At 36.8% G+C, this 24,085-nt stretch overlaps 1 protein-coding gene across 8 annotated transcripts in view; it reads left to right on the top strand.

Annotated features, from left to right (window-relative positions):
* YAP1 (Yes associated protein 1) overlaps window positions 1-24,085 on the top strand; it is a 105,127-nt gene that overhangs the window by 60,725 nt on the left and 20,317 nt on the right. For 4 of the 8 annotated variants that reach the window (XM_029207875.1, XM_029207871.1, XM_029207873.1 and 1 more), the window contains exon 4: window positions 9,609-9,728. In XM_029207875.1, coding sequence (XP_029063708.1) covers window positions 9,609-9,728 — 120 coding nt within the window. The remainder of the gene's footprint in view (window positions 1-9,608; window positions 9,729-24,085) is intronic. The other 4 variants (XM_029207874.1, XM_029207870.1, XM_029207872.1 and 1 more) reach the window with 1 other exon arrangement.

Below are 24,085 nucleotides of genomic sequence, written 5' to 3'. Positions count from 1 at the left end.
TAGTTCTCAAATACTTTAAAAACCACACATCTGCAAGATCAAAGAATCACAGTCTAACCTGGTGGTAGTTTCTGATGAATGATGCCATCCTTGTCCTGAGCAACCTTGCAAAATTGAACATACCCACTCAAAAAAAAAAAAAGGAAAACTCTTTTTCTGTATTCTAGGGCAGAATGATAAATTCTGAATTAAACTCAGTGTAAAAGAACAAATACAAGACAATCTTCAGTGAGCATCCAAGAGATCAAAAACAAGTGCAATTTCAGTTCACAGGTGGGGAGGACTCTTACTAGTGGGATAGGAATTGAGAAAAGCTTTGCAAAGATACAGCATGAAAATGGAGTGGAATTTCAGTGGGTAAAAATAGTGGAGGCTAGGAGGAGACAGGCTGGGGTGTGTGCATTGGGGATATATGTGGAGGTGAAAAGTGCATGACCCTGCTAAGTACTGGAAAGACAGGCCATGCAGCAGGAGGACTAACTTTGAATGGATTACTAAATTACTAATGTGATAGGATCATCTTACCAAAGAGAGAGCACCTGGTGCAATAGTAGAGGAAACTACTGTATATGTAAGCAAAGCCCTCTTGAGGAAGGGGCATTCACATTGGGGAGGGCCGAGTAAGGCGTTAGCTAAGCAAGGAGGGCAGGGAGAAAGGTGCCTGCAGGGTGGTCCTGGAGAGAGGAGAGGAGGAAGAGTTTGAAGGACTGAAAGAAGACTGGATGAGGAGAGGTATGAACGGTAGTGGTGATGCTTTCAGAACCTGTGCACTGTGCTATGTAATGCGTGACAACAGAGGACCTTGAATAACCAATTAAGATTTGAGAAATTTTCCTGTGGGCTTTAGGGAGCCCTGAGCCATAGAGCTACTTCCCCAGAGAAGGTGTGAGGCAAGATGCTCTTAAGGTACATATAATGTTTAATGTTGCAGTTGATTAAAACCAATGGGTAGGGCTTCCCTGGTGGCGCAGTGGTTGAGAGTCCGCCTGCCGATGCAGGGGACACGGGTTCGTGCCCTGGTCTGGGAGGATCCCACATGCCGCGGAGCGGCTGGGCCCGTGAGCCATGGCCGCTGAGCCTGCGCGTCCGGAGCCTGTGCTCCGCAACGGGAGAGGCCACAACAGTGAGAGGCCCGCGTACCGCAAAAAAAAAGAAAAAGAAAAAACCAATTGGTAGGCTACTGCTAAAGTTTAGTCATGGAAATACGAAAGTCTACAGTGAAGTTTGATTTGAGGAACAGGGGCAATTGAATTTTAAAGTAACGTCAACTCAAAATATGAGGACATGTTTTGTGAAGTGTTGGTGTCCAATTGGTGGAGAAGAAAGACTAGTGTTGACCTTGTGAGAAGCATTAAAGATGTAGGAGCCATCTATATGAATATGACTGAAGCAATGGGATTTCATGAAAGTTCTAGGAAAAGAAATTTTAAAAAACACTACTTTTCATTAATGTTTGTCGTATTTGCAGTGTAGTACTTAAGAGCATGAGTTCTGGAGAGCTAGAACTATCTGGGTTTGAATCCAGGCTCTGCCAGTTACTAGTCTGGGCTAAGTGATCTGAGGCAATAGTTTCCTCATCTGTAAAGTGGGAATAATAATAGGACCTATGCCATGGGACTGTTAAATGAGTTAATTTGCTTGCAAAAAAACTTAGAACAATGCCTTACGTATAATAATACAGTTTGTGATTCATCATAAGTGTAAGAGACCAGAATTTCAAAACAAATTCTTCAAAGTTAGATTCCTTTGAAAGACGTATTGCATCTACTTCTCCAGCTACTCCTCTTACATTCTAAGGAAACTACTTCTTGATAGCCCTGTACTTTGAACCATGATAGGGGTGTGTTTAGTAAACTTTCAGTGTCCTGGGTGACATCTTTATTCCTGAATTGTGGGGCAGGTGAGAGGGAGAGGTTGTTCATCTTGTGGCATAATCAAGACTTTCTGGCTTGATTAGACATTGCAAATGGTTTGTTAGTCATTACTAATGCAAGAAGGTCCTTAGGCAAGAGCAGGAAGTTGATGTTGAGTCACCTTCAGTATTATGACATAGAGTATTTTATTTGTTTTCAAAACATTGCAGGAAGTTAGTATTTGTTATAGTAGTTATCGTTCAACCAGTAGTAGTAAATCCTACATAAAAATTTATTTCCCCCAAGGGTAAGTAATTCTAATTTATGAATTACTTTAATTATAGCCTACCGCTCTCTCTTGCTTGTCCTAATTCAAATTTCTCACCCTCTTTACATCTTATTAAAATGATGACCTCTTTCTGTTTACCTTCTTGATCCAGGGCTTATTTTTTATCCCCTCCTTTTTCCAAAAGACTTTGATGTGGTGGTTAGGCATGATAGCCCAGCCTTGGAAAACTCCCATATCTTTCCCATGTCAAAGGGCCTACCTCTAGTGTATGTAAGCATAATCTGGGATGAAAATGTTTATTGCCCACTCTCACATGTTTAGAGGTTGTCCATGAGTTTGGAGACATTGTTATTATCCTTTAGTATTGGTGGTCCCCTTTAGGTATAACCCATTCAACTATTTACTGGTTAAAATGCTGAGAGGTTTTCTGATCAAGTCTGGATCATAAAAACAAAGTGAATCACCATACCTCATTCCTTGCTTATTCTACCCCCTTCATACTGGCCTCCTCGCTGTTTCCCCGACTGGAATGCTCATGCCCCACATCACCACACGCTGGCTTGCATTGTGTTCGAGTCTCAGCTTTAAGGTCACTTTCTCAGTTTGGCCCTTCTTAGTCCACATTTTAAAAACACCATTTCCAGGTTTTTGTTTTTGTTGTTTTGTTTGTTTTGGTTTTGGTTTTGCACTCATGCTGGTTTGTTTTTTGTTGTTGTTTTTTTTGCACTCATTTTGTTTTTTGGTTTTTTTTCACTGCACTTACTGTTAGCCAACATTGTACTATACATATCTGCCTGTCTTCCTGGCTAGAACATAAATTCCATGAAACAGGAACTGTTTTGCTTATCTCTGTATGTCCAGGGGTCTAGATTAGAGCCTGAATATAGTAGGGACTCAATAAATACTTAACTGAATAAAAGAATTTGCTATATCCCTGTGCCTTCAATTTAAGTGATACCAAATAATGGAGAAATTGAACTTACGTGGAGAGGATGAAACAGGATATTTTTCTCTTACAAGCATAAATAAAGAATTTTAATTGAATTTTGTTTTGATTACATTAATGTCAGCCAACATGTAAATTCCTGCCCTTGCTGAGTAGTAGGCATCCTACTTGACAGTAAAATAGAAAAATGCAAAATATACACTCCTGTGTTCGGTATTTCACAGTCTAGCCTGGAAGAAAATGCATATAAACAAATAATACTGTGTGATAAGTTTTATGGCATTAGATAATAAAGAAAATATTTTGCCAGCACAGAGAGATGACTCTTCATTTGAATTGAGAAAGTGAAGAGTTCTCAGCTAAAAATGGTTTAAAGCTAAGTTACGAGTTAGTAGTTCCCATGGATCACGTCAGTTTACTTGCCTCCAGAGTCCTACTCTTCATTTCCATCTGGTCATTAGAGGACAAACAAGATAATGTATTTTGGTCTACTTCTCCATGATAGTTGCTTGAGCCATTTCAGTTTTTTAAAAAAAGAAGCATCGCCCTTCTTATGACTTTATTTATCCTGATAGATGTTGAGCCATTTGCCTCATCTTATTCTAGCAGATGTGGCTGTGTGCCATTCTCAGACATGCAGTGCTTGATAGTTCGGCCTCTGAACTGCCCATGATGCCTAACAGTGAATAATTATAGTTTTATACAAGTTACATAAATTCAAGAAACAGTTCTATACCAGCCAAAGAATTCTAAGTAGTTATTTTTAGGTCAGTGTTTGTCAAAAGTATGTTCCTTGGACCAGCAGCATCAGCATCATCTGGGAATTTTCAGGCCCAGCCCCAAACCTACTGAGTCAGAAATTCTAGGGGTGGGGCTCAGCTTGTATTTATCTTAAGTAAATAAAATATTGCTACTTCTGTTTGCTTCATTTTATATACTCCTTGGAGAAGTTAGAATATTTATGACACTAAAATCAAGATGTAAATTGAACTCAGAGGTATTCTACATTTATTTTGATCTGTCCCTGTAGTCTCCTGTTATTATAAATCTAGTTTTGTGAGAAGCCTAGATTTCCCCTTAGACTTACTGACCTTACTCCATTCCAACTCTAGCCCAAACAGATGCTTGCATCAAACTTTCAGTAGCCTGTGCAGCTTGATGATTCAGAAAATACATCACTCTTGCTTTCTCACCTTCTTATGGTTATTCGGCAGTTAGCTTAGTTTAACCATAATGACATAGAAACCTTGCATTATCAGGTCACCAAATTTCTTCTAAAGAGAGAGCATTTAACTGAAAATTCTTTTTGTGGGTGAATAAAGCCCAGGTCGATTGTTGTTTATTTAGTTCACATTGAAGATTTGTTTATTTTCAGTTTTCTTTTTTCTATTACTAAGAATTCGATTGTGGTGCAAAGCTGTTTAAAGGTAATCTTTCCTCCTCTACTCCTTTGCCTTTATCAGTAGTAGCTTTCTTTTTTTATAAAGCGGACATCCTATTTTAGACAGTCTCTTTACACACAACATTAAATTTTTATCCAATGTTAAATGAACAACATAAGTGAATATAAAAGCATTCTTTTGTGTTTAGTATGTATATTTGGTATCAATTTGAGTGCTTATAAAATTAATTATATAGTAATTATTCTATTTCATATGTACATTATTTAATTCTTTAATTAGAAATATGATGAGAAAATAGGCAGAAATCACTACGCTCTTTATTTGTATACCAGGCTTGTCTCTCCTTTATATCCTCATGTCTAAAATTAGTTAGAGCTTTGTTTTTGATTGTTTGCAAATTTAATGTATGGAAACACCTGCATAAGTTTTGGGGAATGTATTTATATCTTTGGGAAGCGGTGTGTTGTATGGTTTAAAAGCAGAAGCTCTGAAGTCAGACTGCCTGGGTTTAAATCTTTACCTTAGGGAAGTTTACTTTATTGTTTACCTTGGGCAAGTGATCTGTCTGAATGTAACTGTGTTTCATCTGTATGATATGGCTAAGAACATGGTGTGTGATGGTACTAATGGAGCTAGTTAGTGGTAGAGGTTTTGCTGCCATTGCTGCCCCCCAGAGGTTGTGCATTGCACTATTATTTATAACAGCAAAAAAATTTACAAAGAACTCTGATATGTAACACTGGGAAAAGGGATAAATGAATTCTAATATATCTGTGCAGTAAGATCTGTGAAGCCATTAAAAAGAATGAGAGAGACTTATGTGTTGTGTTAAGAAAAGATGTCTATAATATATATTAAGTGAATACAGCAAGTATGGTTCAGGTAGAGCATGACATCAGTGGTTATGCATGTGTGTCACAAACTGTGCACAAGAAAAAAATCGAGAACATATCACAAAACTAAAGTTGTTCAGTTTTTCCCCCAGGGAATAGATTACAAGAAACTTTCACTTTTCCATTATGCATTTCTACAAATCTTAAACATTTTTTAAATTCAGATGAACTGTAAAAGTGAAATACACTTATGAACAAAAGGTTTAAGGTGCAAAAAACACTGCATTAATAACGTCATTCACATATTCTGCTTATAAGCTTATTAATTGAAAAAAAGTTGTTTTGGGTTTTTCCGTAACATCTTGTGCCATATTTAATTCTTTTTTTTCCCTTTTTACTTAATCTAATGTTAGTGAAATTTGTCTTATGTAAAGGATATTTCAGGGAAATATTTTAAGAAATCTATTTAGAGTCTCTTTAACACAGTGTCCCATTGAAATTTTAATTTTTAGAGAAGTTATGAATCACTATATCAAGAATCAGATTGGAATGACAATGAAGCCTTTATTAGGCCACGACATTAAAAGTATATATTGCTTTACTGCCTTCATTACCAGTATTACATAAATGCATGTATCAGAAACTTCACAGAAATTACATGACAACTCTTGTAGCTAAGAAAGTGATTCTGAGGTGTACATTTGTCTTGCCTTTTTAATTTTTTTTTTTTTTTTTTTTTGGCTGTGTTGTGTCTTCGTTGCTGTGCGTGGGCTTTCTCTAGTTGTGGTGAGCGGGGCTACTCTTTGTTGTGGTGCATGGGCTTCTCGTTGCGGTAGCTTCTCTTGTTGCGGAGCACAGGCTCTAGGTACATGGGCTTCAGTAGTTGTGGCACGTAGGCTCAGTAGTTTTGGCTCGCGGGTTCTAGAGCACAGGCTCAGTAGTTGTGGCCCACAGGCTTAGTTGCTCCACAGCACGTGGGACCTTCCCAGACCAGGGCTCGAACCCCTGTCCCCTGCATTGGCAGGCAGATTCTTAACCACTGAGCCACCAGGGAAGCCCACCTTTTAAAATTTATAAACCTGCCCTAAAAGGAGATGCATATCTGGGAAACTGAACTGTCTTTATGCAGTTTAGCTTTCATGTACATAAAATATGCCGTTGATTTTATTGGGGGAGAAATTCCATCCAAAAATGTTGCCTACAGCTATGAGTTAAGAGTGTCTGTACAGTGTGTAGCTTTTATTTTTTAAAATCACAGATAGGGCATGTATATGAATTATAAATATATAAATACGATTTTGTATTAAAAGTTTTATAGTTTATGACAAAATCTGGTTCTGTGATAGGCTAATGAGTACAGTCGCTGTGAAGGAACGTTTGTGGCTCATGTCAGTGTGTGAATGCATAGACAATTTGAAGTTTTTGATATATTTGTGATATTTATCTTCTGTATACATCTTACGGGAAAACCCAAACGAACTTCTTGGCCAACCCCATATATGTACTATATGATTTTAAGCTTGTTTATAGAAAGTTCAAAGTATTAGAAGGCAGGATGTTCATTCTTCCATTAAATATCTAGTGAGCAATTACTCAGATACTGGACACGAGTTAAAAGATAAGTGGCCTGGTCATTGTCAGGAAGGCAGACATGTAAGCAAATAAATACAGCTCTATCTGTTAAAACATTAATACAGAGTAGAAGAGGAAGTTAATGATTTTATGTGGGGTAATCAGGGAAGGCTGAATCAAAGGGGTGACATCTGAGCTTTCTCTTTTAAGGTGAATAAGAGTTTATAAGAGATGGGGCAGAAGGCTGTCTGTGATAGCACGAATAGTACATATAAGGAGATGGCATGATTTTGTGAAAACTTGGGGAAGTAGAGTGAGGGTTGGGTGTGTGAGGAAGACTTATTAAGAAATGAGTCCAGCTGGCATTTTCCTTTTGATGGTAGAGAGCAAGGGAAACGTTTTTAAAATCAGTGAGTAACATATAAATGTTGATTGGGTAGTATTTTAAGAAGAAAACCCTGGTGGCTGTTTGATAGGAGACACTGGAATGAGGAGAGGAAACAAGAAGTCAGACACCAAGGAGCAAAGATCTGTAGTGGTTAAGAAAAAGAGCTGAAAATTATTGATGGTTGAATTCTTAGAGACGGGCTGCAACAGATCAGTCAGAGTGTTAAGTGGAGTCTACAGCATGGAGTGGGTGGAGCAGAAAGGGAAAGTTGATTTGTATCCAAGATACTGTTCTTGGTTCTAACTCAGACAACAAAGGTAGAGAGTGATATTGTTTAAAAAAAAAAAAAGTAGGGAATCCATTTACTCAGGAGGCATGTTTGGAGGCTATAATGAGGTCTGTTAGGGCCACTGGGTTGATGCTTCCAAAGGCATCCAGTGACTTCTGTTGACTTGTTCATCATCATGATATCTTAGGAAGTTAGAATTTTAATTACTTGTTTTTCAGAAGTATTTTACAATTGAGCCATCTTCGCAATTAAAGTCAGTAACAAACCCTTAATATTCAGTTCTGGAGGTTCTGTCTTCCTAGTGGGGAAATAGAACCCAAAGTGACACTGAAGGCTGCTGAGAAAAGTGGTTTGTTTGATTTACATGTGTTAAACAGATCTGCTTCCCATTCACTTTTTAGTAAACACAGGATTTCTGCAGCAAAGTTCAACTCTGGACATGGTTAACATTGTGTGCAGAGTTCCATATTCAGGACTGGAGAAGGTTCTTCCCGCTGTGGCCTGTCTAGGAGTACAGAACACTCCAGTTCCACATGCCTGCATTCCCTAACAGGATTTTGACCCCATCAAAGTAGATCTTTGATAATACTATAGGAGCAAATTGGCCTGTTCCTAATACAAATGAAACTGGCCTAGAATTAGGGCCTTGGGTCCCATGGGCCTGTGTGAGTGGTCTGTTTAACCCAAGTTACTCTTTCAGCATTACTCTTAAGGCTGTGTTGGACTGCCAGTATAGAAAGAAGGAACTTGTTCCATTTTTGCACAGGAAACATACTTAGTCTCTGATCTTGGATGTGGGAGGTGAATAAAAAGAAGTGTTATGAGAAAAATGTCTCAGGAATTAGGCGCTAAGTTTATCATCTCTGACACTAGCTTTGTGATGTACCGACTAAACCACTCTGTGCCTCAGTTTCCCCATTAGAATGGAGATAGTACTACTGCTTATGTCCTTGGTCATTGTAAGGATTAAACGAGTTAATGTACCTAATATACTTAGCACAGGGACTGGCACACAGTAAGCAGTCAATTCGTGTTGGTCCACAGATGGAAAATTTTAGGCATTTGCTCAGACTCTCCCAATTTACCTTTGCCTTTTCTGATTCCTGGTGGGAGTAGGAAGTGGAAGCCGGGGAGTGGGAGAGACAAGGAGGATATATGCCTGAATTTAGTGGTTTATACTGGGCCTCTCTTTTCATTGCTATTACCTCTTAAAAGCAACTGTCTAGCCTCCCTACCCTCATAAAGATACAATAATCTTCTTATGCTTTCTATATTCTTTAGCCCTATCTCCCAGGTATTACTTCCTCACTCTGTAGCTTTGAAATTTGTACCTTTTCTCTTTTTCTTCCTGAGAACTTTGCCTTCCGGCAGTTGTGGTGTTTACTCTGCCCCCTTCCCAAGTCTCTGACAAACTTAAACTTCTAGCCACAATCCCCACCTCCTAGCAACTTCCAGGCTGCTTAAGAATAAGCTTTTTTGAACCATGTTTTCTCTATTACAGTTTTCTTGGTGTGAGTCAGTCACATAAATAATGGAAATAAATGGTACTTGGCAGTCTTAGCTAAACTGTGCTTTATATTAAGCAGAATGTTTATGATACTGTAGGTACTCTGAGAACACTTGCATATATTCCTTATTAAAGAACCTTTTGGGGTCTCTAGGAAGGTACTGTCCCAAAACTGACTGGATTGGGGGATGGTCCCTGAGCTGCAGCACTCCATGTCTTATATTAACACTAATAACAGTTATTTGGGTCATGACTTCCAGAGCATTTTCTAAAAATCTGACCTTTTTTACATCTGTGTCTTTGGGGGTGTAGATTTTATTATTGGGTAATTTCCTTTTAGTGGAGAAGAATCAAGTATACAGGTTTACCTTTCTTCTCTGAGCACATTGTTAATTCTGCATTAATGAGTTGTTTTATGTCAGAATGTGTTTTCTTTTTAAATTAGCACCCCTCCCACTTTTTTTTTTTTTTTTTTTTTTAGATGCACCAAGTTAAAAACCAACCGTGATTTTTTTTCTGTATTTATAGGTCCTCTTCCTGATGGATGGGAACAAGCCATGACTCAGGATGGAGAAATATACTATATAAACCATAAGAACAAGACCACCTCTTGGCTAGACCCCAGGCTTGACCCTCGTTTTGGTAAAGGTTCATCTCAGAATCTTTTTAGATATTTTTGATGACTGTTTTTTGGTATGTGAATTTGGGAAGGTACATTTAAATTAAATTGCACTGCTTCATAATTTTAAAAAATGACTGCCCATCCAACTTATCCAAGTACTGTTTTTATACCTTTCACTTTAAACTTGAGAAATTCAGGTCTAAATCGGCCTTTTAGCTTGGACTTCTTGGGATGGGGTTGGAGGAATGTTGTGGTGGTTTACTAACCAGACTCACTGTTCCTTTCACATTTTGGGGAAACACAGTGATCGTGTTTAAAATGATCTTTCTAGCTACAGAAATAATCAGTCTGTCGCTTCATCTAAAACCTGGGATATCAACTTTTGTCAGTAACGTGGTGTCTGCTTATGCTTAACTTAAGAGAGCAATGAGTACCATCCTGTGCCTGGGTATTATAATGTTTTCTATCCTAGGGGGGGTGGTGGGTACCCTGTCACCCTAGAGATAGACCAGTGAAAGCCTTTTTTTCCTTCTCTTCGCTTCTGCCCCCCCCCTTTTTTAAGTAAAGGGGGTTTTTCCTTTGTTTTTCATTTAGGAAACAAACCCAAAATAAGCCATATTTCCCTCCAAATCAAATGACAAAAATCACCATTTGCACAAAGAAATACTCGCCTCCCAAATGTGCATATTTTGATAATAGTATACATTTTTTTTAGGGCCTTTTTACACATATCTTTTCACTGTTTTCAGTTTCTTCATTTGGGTTTCTGAGACATTTTTCCAAAGCCATGGAAAAATATATTTTAAAAGGAGCAGATCATTGTGGTTTTAAAGCTTTCGTCTTGGACTGGATGCAGCTAAATGAAAACAATGTGCAGATCACTGAGTAGGTCAGACTGAGGGAACTCGGAACCTTTGAAGCTTTACAGGGGTTGACCTAACAACAACTGTGGGGCCCTTATGGGAAAGAGGAATTAACTCTGTGAATGCCATCAAAACACAGTCCTGGGGGAAAAAGAGAAAGAAAAACTCTACCCAGAGCTGGTTGGGTAAAATAACTTCCCCATCAGGAACGTTCTGAGCAGTTCTCCTATATCTATATGTATACCTTTTTAAACCCCCAACATTTGGGTTTGCCCCAAGCTTACTGATTGGCCAGCTTTATGAACTGATTGAATCCCCTATTCAAGTCAAGTCAAAGGTGGGATCAGGGCAGAGACTGTCATTTTGACAGGTATCCGGTTTGGCTTAAATGCTAGCCTTTTGAGTTTCAAGACCTATTTGAGTGTTAAAAAAGTAATGTGGCATGTTAACAATTTGCAACTTCAGATTCTATTTAATGCTTGAATAAGCCCTTGTGGTTGAAACAGGAAACCAAGTAAGGTAGAGAATTTAATAAATGTTGCCATTTGTATGGACTAGAATGATAACAGACATGTTTCCTTAAATCATCTTTAATGAAATGAATTCTGCTTGTCCATGTTTTGGAAATTTTAAAAAATGGTACTGTGGGATTTTTTTCCCTCTACACGAGATTATGAGAAATGATGATTAACCCTTAGCTAACTGTAGAAATCAGCAATTGGAACAAAGCTTTTTTTTTTTTCTAAGTATTTTCAGTTAATAAAAAGTGAAATAAAACAACTTGGCTGTGAGCTTAAGTAGATTCATTAATTACACACACAGCTTGGTCTTTATTTTTAAATGGGAGAAAGTACCAAAAAAAATAATGATAATCTCCCTCCCACCTTCACCACGTATGTACACACAGCGTACAGTTAGCTATGCCAAGAAAAGTTTTCATAAAATACTCTTACTGCGTTTAGTTTCCCTTTTTGGGCCCACTGTGTATGTGTATTCCAGACAGGCTTGACAACATGCCAAAGCTTTTTATTTTGTGGCCCGACTTTTAATCTGTTCCAGACCTTTTCAGTCAGAGAGCTCAAGTGTAACTGAAGGGGAGCAGGAAAGGGAAAAAAAAAAAGTGTGGGTTTCTGTGATCCAGAGTGACAGCAAATAGAGACAAGCTGTTAGCTGCTGAATTTGAAGGAGTTTTCCTTGAAATCTGAAGTTCTATGGTGGATTGCATTTTATCTGCCAAAAAAATATAGACTATCCCCTTTCTGACCCTTTGAACCATGCAGACACCAACAAATGATAGGTTATTGCTTTCATGGTTGTGAAATTTGTTTTCCTATATTCCCCAAATCTATATGAAAGTATTTACCATTTTTTACCTTAAGTCAAGTTGACCTATGTCTTTTGACATTTTAGAGTAGAAGATACACCTTACATCTGATAAGCTTGACTTTATCACTCACCTCCTTCAAACACCAGCCTCTTTTATATTTCTGTTCTTTATCAGATGCTTTAGAATAATTATATTTAGAATAATTAACATCCCACATGAAGTTAATAAATTATCCATGTAACATAAATTCAGGAAATTAAATAATTAGTTATGCATTGTTTCTTTTTATCTGATTTTTTATTCTTTAACATTTAAAAACTATGTATCTTTTAAAAATTTTTATTGAAGTTTTTATTTTACGTTGACTTACAATATTAGTTTCAGGTGTATAGCAGTGATTCAACATTTTTAAAGCTTATACTCCATTTAAAGTTATTATATGATAATGACTATTTCCCTGTGCTGTACAATGTATTCTTGTTGTTTATTTGTTTTATACATAGTAGTTTGTATCTCTTAATCCCATACCCTTATCTTGCCCCTCCCTAAAAACTATATATCGTTGACATATTATTTTACAGCATTGATTAGTAATTTGTAACAAATCATGAAGTGACATCCAGTGCCAATAAGAATTAGCTGATATTTACTGACTTCGAAAAAAGGAGGGCTTTTGTTTGTTTTTAAGGAATCATATTAGGAATGTTTTCACACTGTATTAAAGAAAGTTGATGCTTAAGTATTATGCAGGTCATTAAATTATTTCTTATTAACACTCTTTTTCCTAGAGATTTTATACTTGCAAACATGAAGAGTCTCAGGTTTAAATATTTTCTTGTATGTTGTAAAATTATTTACTGTTTTATATAATAATAGCCATTTGAATATTTTCCAGTAAAAGCCCTAATGAAAACATACACAAAAATTATAATTCCTGTTTTTCAGAATGAAAACTCTATTCCAGAATACTAATGGTCAATGAACTGATCTTTTATGTAATGTTGTTGTCCCTGTTTATATAAAAGGACATAATAAGTAGTGTTAGAATCTGTGTTTCTGGAAATAAGTGCTGATGGGACCACTGGGATTAAAAACACGTTGGGTGTAAATAAAATAACTGGAACTAGAGATTTGGATTAAAAGGTGTATCTTTTGAGACTTAAAGAAGGTAATAAACAACCTAGTTGGCGAATTCAGAATATCCTTTATAATTACTATCAACAATTCTGTGCATAGAAATTCTGTGCATGGAAATGTCACAGCTAATTAAAACCTAGGTGTTGATTTTGGTCCTTGGTTTCAAAGTTTCCCAAAACTTGCTATTAAGTCAAAAGCCAAAAGTTATTCACATCTTTCTTATCAAAGTTAAATATTTTGCATCAATAATTAAAGGTCTGTTAAATTTTTTAACTGTTTAGACATTCATTAACCTTTTTCCTTGAAGACTAAATATTTCTGATAGCTGTTATAAGTAATATTTTACTTTTGATGAAAATGTACCTAAATGTACCTAAGTCTGTTCTAGTAGAGGTAGGAAAAAACACTAAAGGCTGTAGAAACTAAATCTGTAACTCCATTAATGGAGTCTTGGGTAGCTAGAATACCAACATCAAATCATTTGAATTTTATTGAAGCAAGTCTCTTTATATTCGTGCATTAAAAACAAGTTCTTTGTTTTTTTGTTTTGTTTTCCTTACCCTCTTTTTTTTTTTTTTTTTTTTTTTTGCGGTACGCGGGCCTCTACTGTTGTGGCCTCTCCCGCAGGTTCAGCGGCCATGGCTCACGGGCCCAGCCGCTCCGCGGCATGTGGGATCTTCCCGAACCGGGGCACGAACCCGTGTGCCCTGCCTCGCCAGGCGGACTCTCAACCACTGCGCCACCAGGGAAGCCCTCCTTACCCTCTTTTAAATCTTGCCTGGTGATCCTAAAACGTCAGTATTTGGTTGTGAATTATATTATTAACTACTTAGGGTAGGGAGGAAAAGATGTCTCAGTGTGTTTTAGGTAAATAGAGCTGTTGCTAACTAAAACTTCTTAAAACAAATAAATCTCATAAAATTTGGCCCTGAAAAGAAATTTGTAATTCTTCTAATCAACATTTCTCAAAGGAGGAGGGAGGGTGTATCCTGGGCACTGAAGAACGTTCAACATCCCTGACGGTTGCCCACTAAATGCCGTAGTGCCACCCAGTCCTTGTGACTCCCCAAGCCACCAACATATATTTTTTAAAAAATAACTGGTAGAGGGCTTCCCTGGTGGCGCAGTGGTTGAGAGTCCACCTGCCGATGCAGGGGACACAGGTTCGTGCCCTGGTCCAGGAAGATCCCACGTGCCGCGGAGCGGCCACAACAGTGAGAGGTCCGCGTACCGTAAATAAATAAATGAATGAATGAATGAATGAATGAATGAATGACTACCCACGGTTATATAGTTGAGTGACAGAACTAGAATCTGGACTTGATCTTTTGACACCCAGAATTTTAAAGAAATTTAGATTACATGCAGTTAATCTTTTCAAAAGCACACCTAAGTCACCAATACTAACACATGGAAATTTCAGAGGGAGGAAGATGACAATGGTTGAAGCATTTACTTATATACTGTATTGTGACTCATCTTGAGGAAATTACCCAAAGGTAATGAGTTTCCAATTACAGAAGTGAAGCCATCTAGATGAATTATCATGCCTGCCTCACCTCTACCATATCCTTAAGAGATTACCTTCCAACCTCACCTTTGACCTTTCCCTTTCCCTTGACTAGGAACTTACCCCGTTACAAGGCAGTCCATTCTATTTAAGGAAGGTTCTAATGACCAGAAAATATGTGTCCCTTTATTACTCAGAAATTTACTTCCCTTCAAATTTGTGAATACATTTCTAATCCCAGTGTTCTCTTTTAACTGTGGTTTCTCCAGTTTTTTTACGCATTAAGAGTTCTGAGTTTTGTTTTTTTTTATGCATTAAGACTTCCCTTCTCTGGATGCCTCTTTAAATGTGATACTCAATGTAGTTTTTAAATGCACATTATCCAGTGAGAAAAATAGTTATGACATTGCTCTGACCTGACATTTTATATGCCCTCCAAAAATCCATTAGTAGAAGTTAGCTAGCATCCTCTTTTCTACATGTGAATTCAAATGAATTAAATTGTGTCATAGAAAAATTTACCTACTCAATTGGGAATCAAGAGACCCAAGTTCTTCTGGTATCAACAGTGTAACCAACTCATTCAGAAAGATACCTGACTTCTCTTGACTTAATTGGACTCATATACTAGATGCTTTTAAGAATATTTCCAGTCCTTAATTAATTTAATATAATATGCTAGATTATGAATTCTTCAGTGACTGCTTTGGATCCTTGCTTAAGGTTACTTCTCAATAGCTTTATGGATTTGAGTGCACTGAGGTTTCAGAGATATTTTTGAACTATTTATTGCACCACTTAAGTTTAGCTTTTGGCCCTCTGGTCACAGCTGGGAATTACTTTTGAAGAGGAGACCAGGAAATCTTTCAACCTTTAAAGATAAGCCTTATCACATGGTGGGTATGCCCAGGCAAACAAATCTGATGGGGGATGGGCAGCGCTAGATGGAATAGTTAAGTTTTGTCCACGCTATCAGCTCTGACATATATAGGAGTTTAAACTGCCTTAAAGATGATGCATTTTTAGTATGCTTTGTTTCTAAAATTTAGAACTCTCATAAAGTTACCATGTTAGGAGCCTGATGTAAGCTGATTTGAAGTATACTTCTAGGCCATGTGCTTAGTGAAGTCCTATTTAAAACATACTGATGGAGATTGTTACTAATTGTTGCCCTCACTACATTATTTTTTTGTTTTACTTAAAAAACAAACACTAGCCGAAATGAACATTTTAATACGTAAGGTTATAGAATATCAAAATTAGTTCAGTATTAGAGGTTTGCAGTTTTAGGGGTTTTTTTTTAACGTTACAGTCAGGAGGATGGTGTCAAAATAGTTTATCAATCATGGTAAGCAGTCTCTCTTACTTGCCAAGGGTGAATAGACATACGTTAATGAAGTTAAATTAATATGTAGTTTCTACTTGATGATGGTTCAATGATACAAATAATTATACAGTGAAGAAATATTTTTCTTTGTTTACATAATGAGTTTTTCATGTAGAATTTTTAAACTTAAAGTCACTGAATGATAATTTAAATTAATGGTTTATTTGTGTTACTAAAGCCCCTCACGTCAAACACAAGAAAACTTAATTCATTTTTAAAAGAAAACTATGTTTCAAGTCGTATTTGTATCAACTCTGCATTAATAGCAAATATCTTATAAAATGTGCTGGAGAAGAGAGCCATTTGGTGATGTCACTTTTTGTGACAACCCAGAGACTCAGTTATAAGAAACAGAAAAAGAGATTATAGACGTCTTGAGGGAAAAGTCAAATAAATAGATTTCTGCTGAAATAAATTGGAATGATTTAGAAGAGGAGTGGTTCATATTCTTTGCTTTGTTTTATACTCATGTTGTTCTGCTACCTTGGTTGCTGAGGTTGCTTCAGAACTCATTCTGGACTTGCTTCAGCTTGGAGATTCTCCTGTGTATTACTAATTAGCATCCTACTAACTAGGGATAGAAACTATTTGAGTATTTATTTACTCATTCAACTGATGAATGCCAGTTATGTACCAGGTACTATGCTAGCAGGCGGGCAGGGGGTTGTCAGCTACAAAATAAATAGTTATTACAAAATGTGTTAAGTACAACAAGGAATCATAAATAAGGTGCTGTGAGGGACATTAAAAGGTAAGAAGAAGCCAGTCAAGCTCTACACTATATAAAAGGGCCAGTTTTTGTGCTTATCAGTCAGAACTCGGATTCATCTCTTCTAAATTATAAATTCCCCTAGTGAAAGAGGATTTATAGTAATACATTATATGTAATTAGGAATAAAGCTATTAATGGAACTGTTTGCTCATTAACATGAATTCATGATGGCAGGTAGATTTTAAAATGTTATTCCCCTTCTCTTTAGACTAATAGTTTCATTATCTGTACTTTCTCTCCAAACTAGCCTTTAAACTTTATTTTCATAGTAGAGGGAAAAAACACAGTTATATCCAGGGGACAGAGAGAGCCGAAGGCTAGTTAGACCGCTTTCTCCCTTCTCCTCACCTCATTTAGCAACTCCTGTGTCCTGCCCCAAACTGCTTAATGAGGTGATGAGGAGAAAATGTTCTGTTGAATGTTTTTTAAGCTCCATTCTCAATTGTATTGTTTGAAAAATACCATTATAATAAATTTTCATGCCAGACTTTTGATAGGTGGCTGAAGGAAGACAGTGTCGAATTGACCTAAAAAAAGGTGTTATTGGTATTTTTGAACAGTTTAAAGATTAAAATACTTTAACCCAGGTTGGGGGGCCTGGAAGTTGACGTTTGGTAAGGGAGAGAAGTACAGAGTATGGGAGGGAGAGATTATTTTGCCTATGGTAAGACCTGGGGTAGAGTTTTAGGGGAGGTTAACTGTAACCACATCATACAAAGCAAAACCACAATGAGATGCCACTTTATTCTCAGTAAGATGGCTAAAATGAAAGACAGGCATTAACAAGTGTTGACCAGAATATGGAGCAGTTGGAACCCTCATACATTGCTGATGTGATTGAAAAATGATGCAGCCACTTTAGAAAACAGTTTGGCAGTTCCTCAAAAAGTTAAACATATAGTTACCATATGACCTAGCAATTCCATTCCTAGATATATATTGCCCAAAAAAGGAAACCACATGTCCACACAAAAACCTGCACATTTGTATGTTTGTAGCCACATGATTCATAATAAACAAAAAGTGAAAATAACACAGATATCCATCAGTTGATTAACAGACTAACAAAATGTAGTATATCTGTACAGTGGAATATTATTTGGCAATAAAAAGGAATAAAATGCTGATACATACTGTAACATGGATGAATCTGGAAAATATATTAAGTGAAACAAGCCAGTCACAAAATTGATTCCATATATATGACATGTCATATATATTCCATATATATGACAAATCCAAAGAAACAAAGTAGATTAATGGTTACCAGGGACTGGGGGAGGGGCAATAGGACGTGTACTGCTAAAGGATACAGGGTTTCTTTTGGGGATGATGAAAGTGTTCTGAAATTAGATAGTGGTGATGGTTATACAATTCTATGAATATATTAAAATTACTAAAGGGGTGAAATATCTCAGTATAACTTTTTTTAAAAAGTCATTCCTGGGCATGGTGTTATCATTTAGGTATAGCTTAATTGAGTGTTGGGAGATGTCTTTTGCATATTGATAATAAAATGTTATATTCAGTCATTAGATAAGGACCCTGGCCTTTTGCTCCTTTTGTAAGAGACAGATTTTCAGTGTGAATCAAATAGTAAGTAATTTTCACTGAAAAAACCATCATTTTGTATTTAAATACATAAATTTTTGTGCCAGTTAGTAGCAGCTTTTTGTAGACAATTCAATCCCCTAGGTCATATTGAAAGACTTAGCTAGCAGTGGGTGTTTTGTGTTTTGTTTTTAACTGTTTTAAGACTGACAGAGTTGGCCTGTTAGTTTGTGTTTTTAGAAAAGCATTCATTTCTTTTAATTTTACAGTCTTAAGTACCCTTGTAGGTATGGGGGAAAAACCTAAAATTTGTTCCTAAATGTTATAAGCAAACTAATATAGCCATTCTAACATGTAACCATGTAATATCTGAAACTTGATAAAATATTAGACAAAGTAAAAAGGTGCTTTCTTGTGTTGTGGGAGATTTGATGTGAGTTATTATTTTAAAAGCTCAAAATAATTTTCTAATTTTAAATTTACACTTAATGAGGTTACTAGGATTGAATTTATTATCTCGAAGTCTACGATTGATTACCACATCTGTAGTACTTTGTAATATTCCAAGATTGAAGATACAAATTATGCAAATCTAAAATTTGTCTGAAGTTTGAAAATTCAGATGTTCAGAATAAAATCTGGAAAGAACCCGTGGTGATGACCTCCTTTGTTTTTGAGAAGGTCGTCTCTTCTTTTTCAGTAATTGCTGAGTGTATGATTTGCTACCATAAACCTGTCAGGACGGATTGGTTAAGAAAAACTTGAAACAGTTACTATTTCATAGTTCAGGCAGCAAAGGCTGAATTTAAAATGTAGCATTTTTTTAAAAAATTTGTCATATTTTAGGGATTTGTTTTCTCCTTTACCTTTTAGAAATTTTGTTAAAACTGGAAACATTGGGATTTTGGTAGTTGGTCATGGAGGGGAAGAAGGTGGTAATGCAGTTCTTTTCTTTTTTAGCTGCCCTGCCCCCTTCCCCCAAGAAACAAAGCTTGTTTTGTTTCTTGCCTGCTTGTGAGGTCTCTGCTGCACCCCATGTGGGTGCACTGCTCTGTGCTTTGTTGAAATGCTTGAGATAGTCAGAAGGTAAAGAACAGGATGCTTCTGAAGAGAAGAAATCCCAGCTTCTGTAGATAAACTTGGTTGTTTGAATTGGTCATTTAAGTGAGCTCTTTATATGGAAGCTTGTAGCACTGCTTGTATCCATAGGTAACAGCATTTAGGTAAACAACCAAAAGTGCTCACCATTGTTAGCCAGAGAGACTATTTCTATTGCGTATTTTGTGCAAATTTCTGTTTAATTCTGTGGAGTTCTTACTCCATCTTTTGATACCCTTATTTTTCCCTTGCTGTGGTTTTTAATAGTCAGATAAGCTTAGATTTGAAAAAGACTTTCCCAACCAATTGAGTGTGCCATCAGCAGTGGTCACTGTCATTAATGATTACTGCTAATGGTATCTAATTCTGAGAAACTGGTGGGAAGCAGAGGATATTTACCTGTTTATTTTCATACAATACTGTTATTGTCCAATTAGTTTTCACAAGGAATATTTACATTAACTTGTTAAATGCTATATTAATAAAAATCCAGTATGGAAAGCTCAAGAGCTTTTTAAAAAATGTTTCTTAATAGATGAAATATTTAACACTGTATAGCTCTAGAATCTGTTTTGAAATCAATCATATTTTATCATTTCAACACTTACTAATGGGTTATTTCCTAGCAGTTTTTAAATTTTTTTAATTTATTTAACTGCTTGGAATGGAAAACATTTTTTCCCCAGTAGTTGTTTGCACTAGGCCTCAGTTTGTGAGATGTTCACCATATGTGATAGATACTCAGATCAGTCCCCCAATTCATATTTAACTCGTATGATTGAACCTGACATAGCACAATGTAAGAAAACATCTCTTTGGGAAAATAAATATGTTGAGTGAGTGCCCTATGGGAATGCCAAGAACATGTTCACCAAAAGAGAAGGATCCCTAGGGAGGTTAAGCTAAGGCTCAAACTCCCCCATCTATTTTTTTCTGTTTAGATCTTACAGGAAAGATAAATATGCATATCTTTATGAATCATAGAATACTTAGAAACAGTGAGTGGCATGGTGAAGTAGAATGACAGGGGAGGGAAGGTATGGGAATTCAAGCCAAGATGATTATCTGCAGGACTGGTAATCTTAAAGTTTAGAAAGAACTATTCGGAAAAGGGAGGAGGCTAACATTTTTGGAGCTCTGTTGTATTCCAGGACTATAATAGATGCTTTACATATTACTTATAAGCCCCACAGTGATCCAAAAGGGTGATGTTAATGTCCGCAGGTATAGCTGAGGAAACTGAGGATTAGATGAACCACGAACTGGTGTGCCCAACTCTAATCATGGTTTGTTTGACTCTAAAGGCCATATTTTTTATATCATACTATGAGGCCTGTCAATTGTGCATCTAATAATGTTGGTGACAGGAAAATATAAGCAATTGTATTAAATGAGGTTATTGATTGGCAAATCTTAGCCATTAAAATTTTTTGGCTTTTTTTCTATCCATTCCCCTGTAAAATACTAACTATAAACCGTAATTATTAAGGTTTTAGCCATTCTTTGTAAAGACATTTTATAAATGTGGGGTTTTTTTGTTTTTGTTTTTGGTCATAAAAGAGATTAATAAGGCTTTGAACAATATGAAGCAGCGAGTCATGTTTTTTTTGACATCCCTTCTCTGCTATGCCAGACAAAACATTTAAAGGAGATAACCAGAAAGACTTAACTGAGATCATAAATTTTTAAAAAGTCTCTGCTGGTCAGAAAACAAAACCACACAAAGCAGTGAGCAAGGGCAGTGCTAGGGACCAGTCAGCCAGTCAGGATATCAGGAACTCAAAGTGTTAAGAACAAAGACAGAGATACATGAAACACTCTCAATGGTGAAAGCCAGGCGTGTAGCCGTCTGCCCCTGACCTGGTACAAAAGCAAGGACTGACCACATGTCAAGTCACAAATTTCAAGAATCAGTATACAGACCAGATTCTTTTAACCACAAAGCAATAAAATTAGATCCCAATAATAAAAAGTTAGCTTCAAAAAAATATGGCTTGCTCTACCAGCTGTTAAACATATAGGTTATAATTAAAACTGTGGTACCTAATAGGAAATTAGTTGAATGAAATACTATGCTATTTTTAAAAGAAAATGGCGGGGGGGGGAACCTCTATATACTGCTTTGGAGTAGTCTCAAGGATATGTTATTAGCAAAAAGGCAAAATGAAGTTAAGTATTAAGAATATGCCACCATATATCTAAGAAGTATGCTACCATATCTGTGTGTTTGCTTTGATTTTTAAAAACGGAATAAACAAACTGCTAGGAGCAGTGGGGAGTGACAAGTAAAGCCAGTGTCTGAAATTCAGAAGCACATCGCCACAAGTGAGCCTGTATATTGAGTTGGCCGAGTCACACAGAGAAGAATTATTTCAGATGACACTTAACCACAGTGATTTGGCTGGATACACCTAATGAAATGTCTTAAGGACCAAACTTTTAATAATCATTTTGTTGATCATAACTTTAATAATTGGTCGTATGTTATTTTGAAATACTTGCATATGTATAGAAGGATAGTACATATTAATGTTATTGGAAGCAAATTTTTCAGCATTAGACAGAAAATACAGTTATAAGATCTAAGAATCTAAGCAAAAACCCAAATGATACATATTGTGATTATTTATGGATGAAATGCTGTATTATTTGCTTGAAAATAATTGAGGGAAAAGTCGATGAGAATAGATGTAAAACAAAATTGGTTATGTATTGATCATTGGGAACCCGGATGATGACTACATGAGGATTCATCATCTATATTATTTTTTCTGCTTCTCTATTTGTTTATGGAAATTATTTTTAAAAATTTAAATGTATGCTTGAGAGCATAAAAGTGTACTCCTAAGTAACTCATGAGTTAAATGGAAATCACAATAGAAATTACAGATATTTGGGGTAGAACAATCATGAATTTTACGTACTATTTCAACTGTATGACATGCAGGAAATACTGTACTTAAAGGTAAATTTATTGACTTAAATGCTCTAAGAAAAGACTTTAAGTAAGTTCAACTCAAGAAGTTAGAAAAAGAAATACAGAAAAAATTGAGGGGAAGAGTAAGAACAAAAATACCATCACCTTATATAAATATCTCAGTAGGTTGAATTGAACCAAGGCATGCTAGGAGAGAGTTGGTCTGTAATTTTCCTCTCTTCTAATATCCTTGGTTCTATATCAATGTTATGCAGTCTCATGGAAGAGCTGGTCAGTCTAAGGGGAAATTGGTAGGATTTCTATATTATCATATATTAAATAGTTAAATATGTGCCTCCGTGCATACTTAACTGACTTAGAAACATTACAGTGTTTTTTTTCAGCACAAGTTTTGTGCAAAGATGCTGGACTAGGCACTGAGAATATATACACAATTAGGATACTCTCCCCACTCCTGTGGCACTCCAGTCTAAGAGAAGATACAAATTTGTAAATGAAAAATTACAGTCGTGTGAGAATTGTCAGTAAACAAATGTCCCAGGGCAGTGCCCTGAAGGAAGATGATTCTTAATGTACATGGCAGACTCTGGGGAAGGCTGGGGAGGTTTGGTCAAGTAGCCTCCAAGAAGAGTTGGCATTTACCAAGCAGCCTCTGTGCCTTCAACAGAGGAGGACACGTGAAAAATCACCGGAAGGAGTTTGCCACTTGGCTGGGAGCCAGTATGTCATGAGAGCTGTCAGTGAATGTCATTTCAGATTTTGGTAGCAAGGTTCATTAGAGAATGTGATCTGTAATTTTTCTTTGTTTTAATGTCCTTGTAAGGTATTAGGGTTATGCTGGTCTCAAAGGTGTTGTGGAGTTTCCTTCTTTGCTGTTCTCTGGAAAAGGTTTTATAAGATTAGTAGTATTTCTTCCTCGAGTGTTTGTGAAGTCATTTGGGCCAGAGGTTTTCTTTGGTCAGTATGTATTAAACATTTAGTAGAAACAGTGGCCTGAAATTTCACCTTAAAATGTTGAATATGTGCCTGAAAAGGTGATACATCATTCTTATTGCCATTTTCACATAATAAAACTTCCATCTGTTCACCAAGGTTACCACAATCCACAGTTTGGTCAATGTTGTATCAGTGACAGAAATTCACTAGTGTAGGAATCCAGTCTGTTTCTAATTGTCAAATGGTGTATTATATGTTCAACTAAAAAAATAACAATGACTACCTGAGCTGTTGAATGAGACCAATCTATGCCATCCAGATTCTTTTTTTTTAAATAAATTTGTTTGTTTATTTGTTTATTTTTGGCTGCATTGGGTCTTCCTTGCTGTGTGCAGGCTTTCTCTAGTTGCAGTGAGCAGGGGCTACTCTTCATTGCAGTGCGCAGGCTTCTCATTGCGGTGGCTTCTCTTGTTGCAGAACACAGGCTCAAGACGCGCGAGATTCAGTAGTTGTGGCTCGCGGGCTGTAGAGCGCAGGCTCAGTAGTTGTGGCGCATGGGCTTAGTTACTCCACAGCATGTGGGATCTTCCCGGACCAGGGATCAAACCCATGTTCCTGCATTGTCAGGCCGATTCTTTTTTTTTTTTTTTTTTTAATTTATTGATTGATTGATTGCTGCATTGGGTCCTCGTTGCTGTGCTCAGGCTTTCTCTAGCTGCGGCGAGCGGGGGCTACTCTTCGTTGTGGTGCACAGACATCTCCTTGCAGTGGCTTCTCTTGCTGCAGAGCATGGGCTCTAGGCACGTGGCTTCAGCAGTTGTGGCTCACGGGCTCAGTAGTTGTGGCTCGTGGGCTCTAGAGCAC

This window comes from Monodon monoceros, unplaced genomic scaffold (assembly GCF_005190385.1).
Source record: "Monodon monoceros isolate NGI ecotype Baffin Bay Population unplaced genomic scaffold, NGI_Narwhal_1 Super_Scaffold_7, whole genome shotgun sequence".
Classification (NCBI taxonomy): Eukaryota; Metazoa; Chordata; class Mammalia; order Artiodactyla; family Monodontidae; genus Monodon; species Monodon monoceros.
Note: the sequence above shows the minus strand (reverse complement) of the source record. Positions and strands in the feature narration are given on the sequence as shown.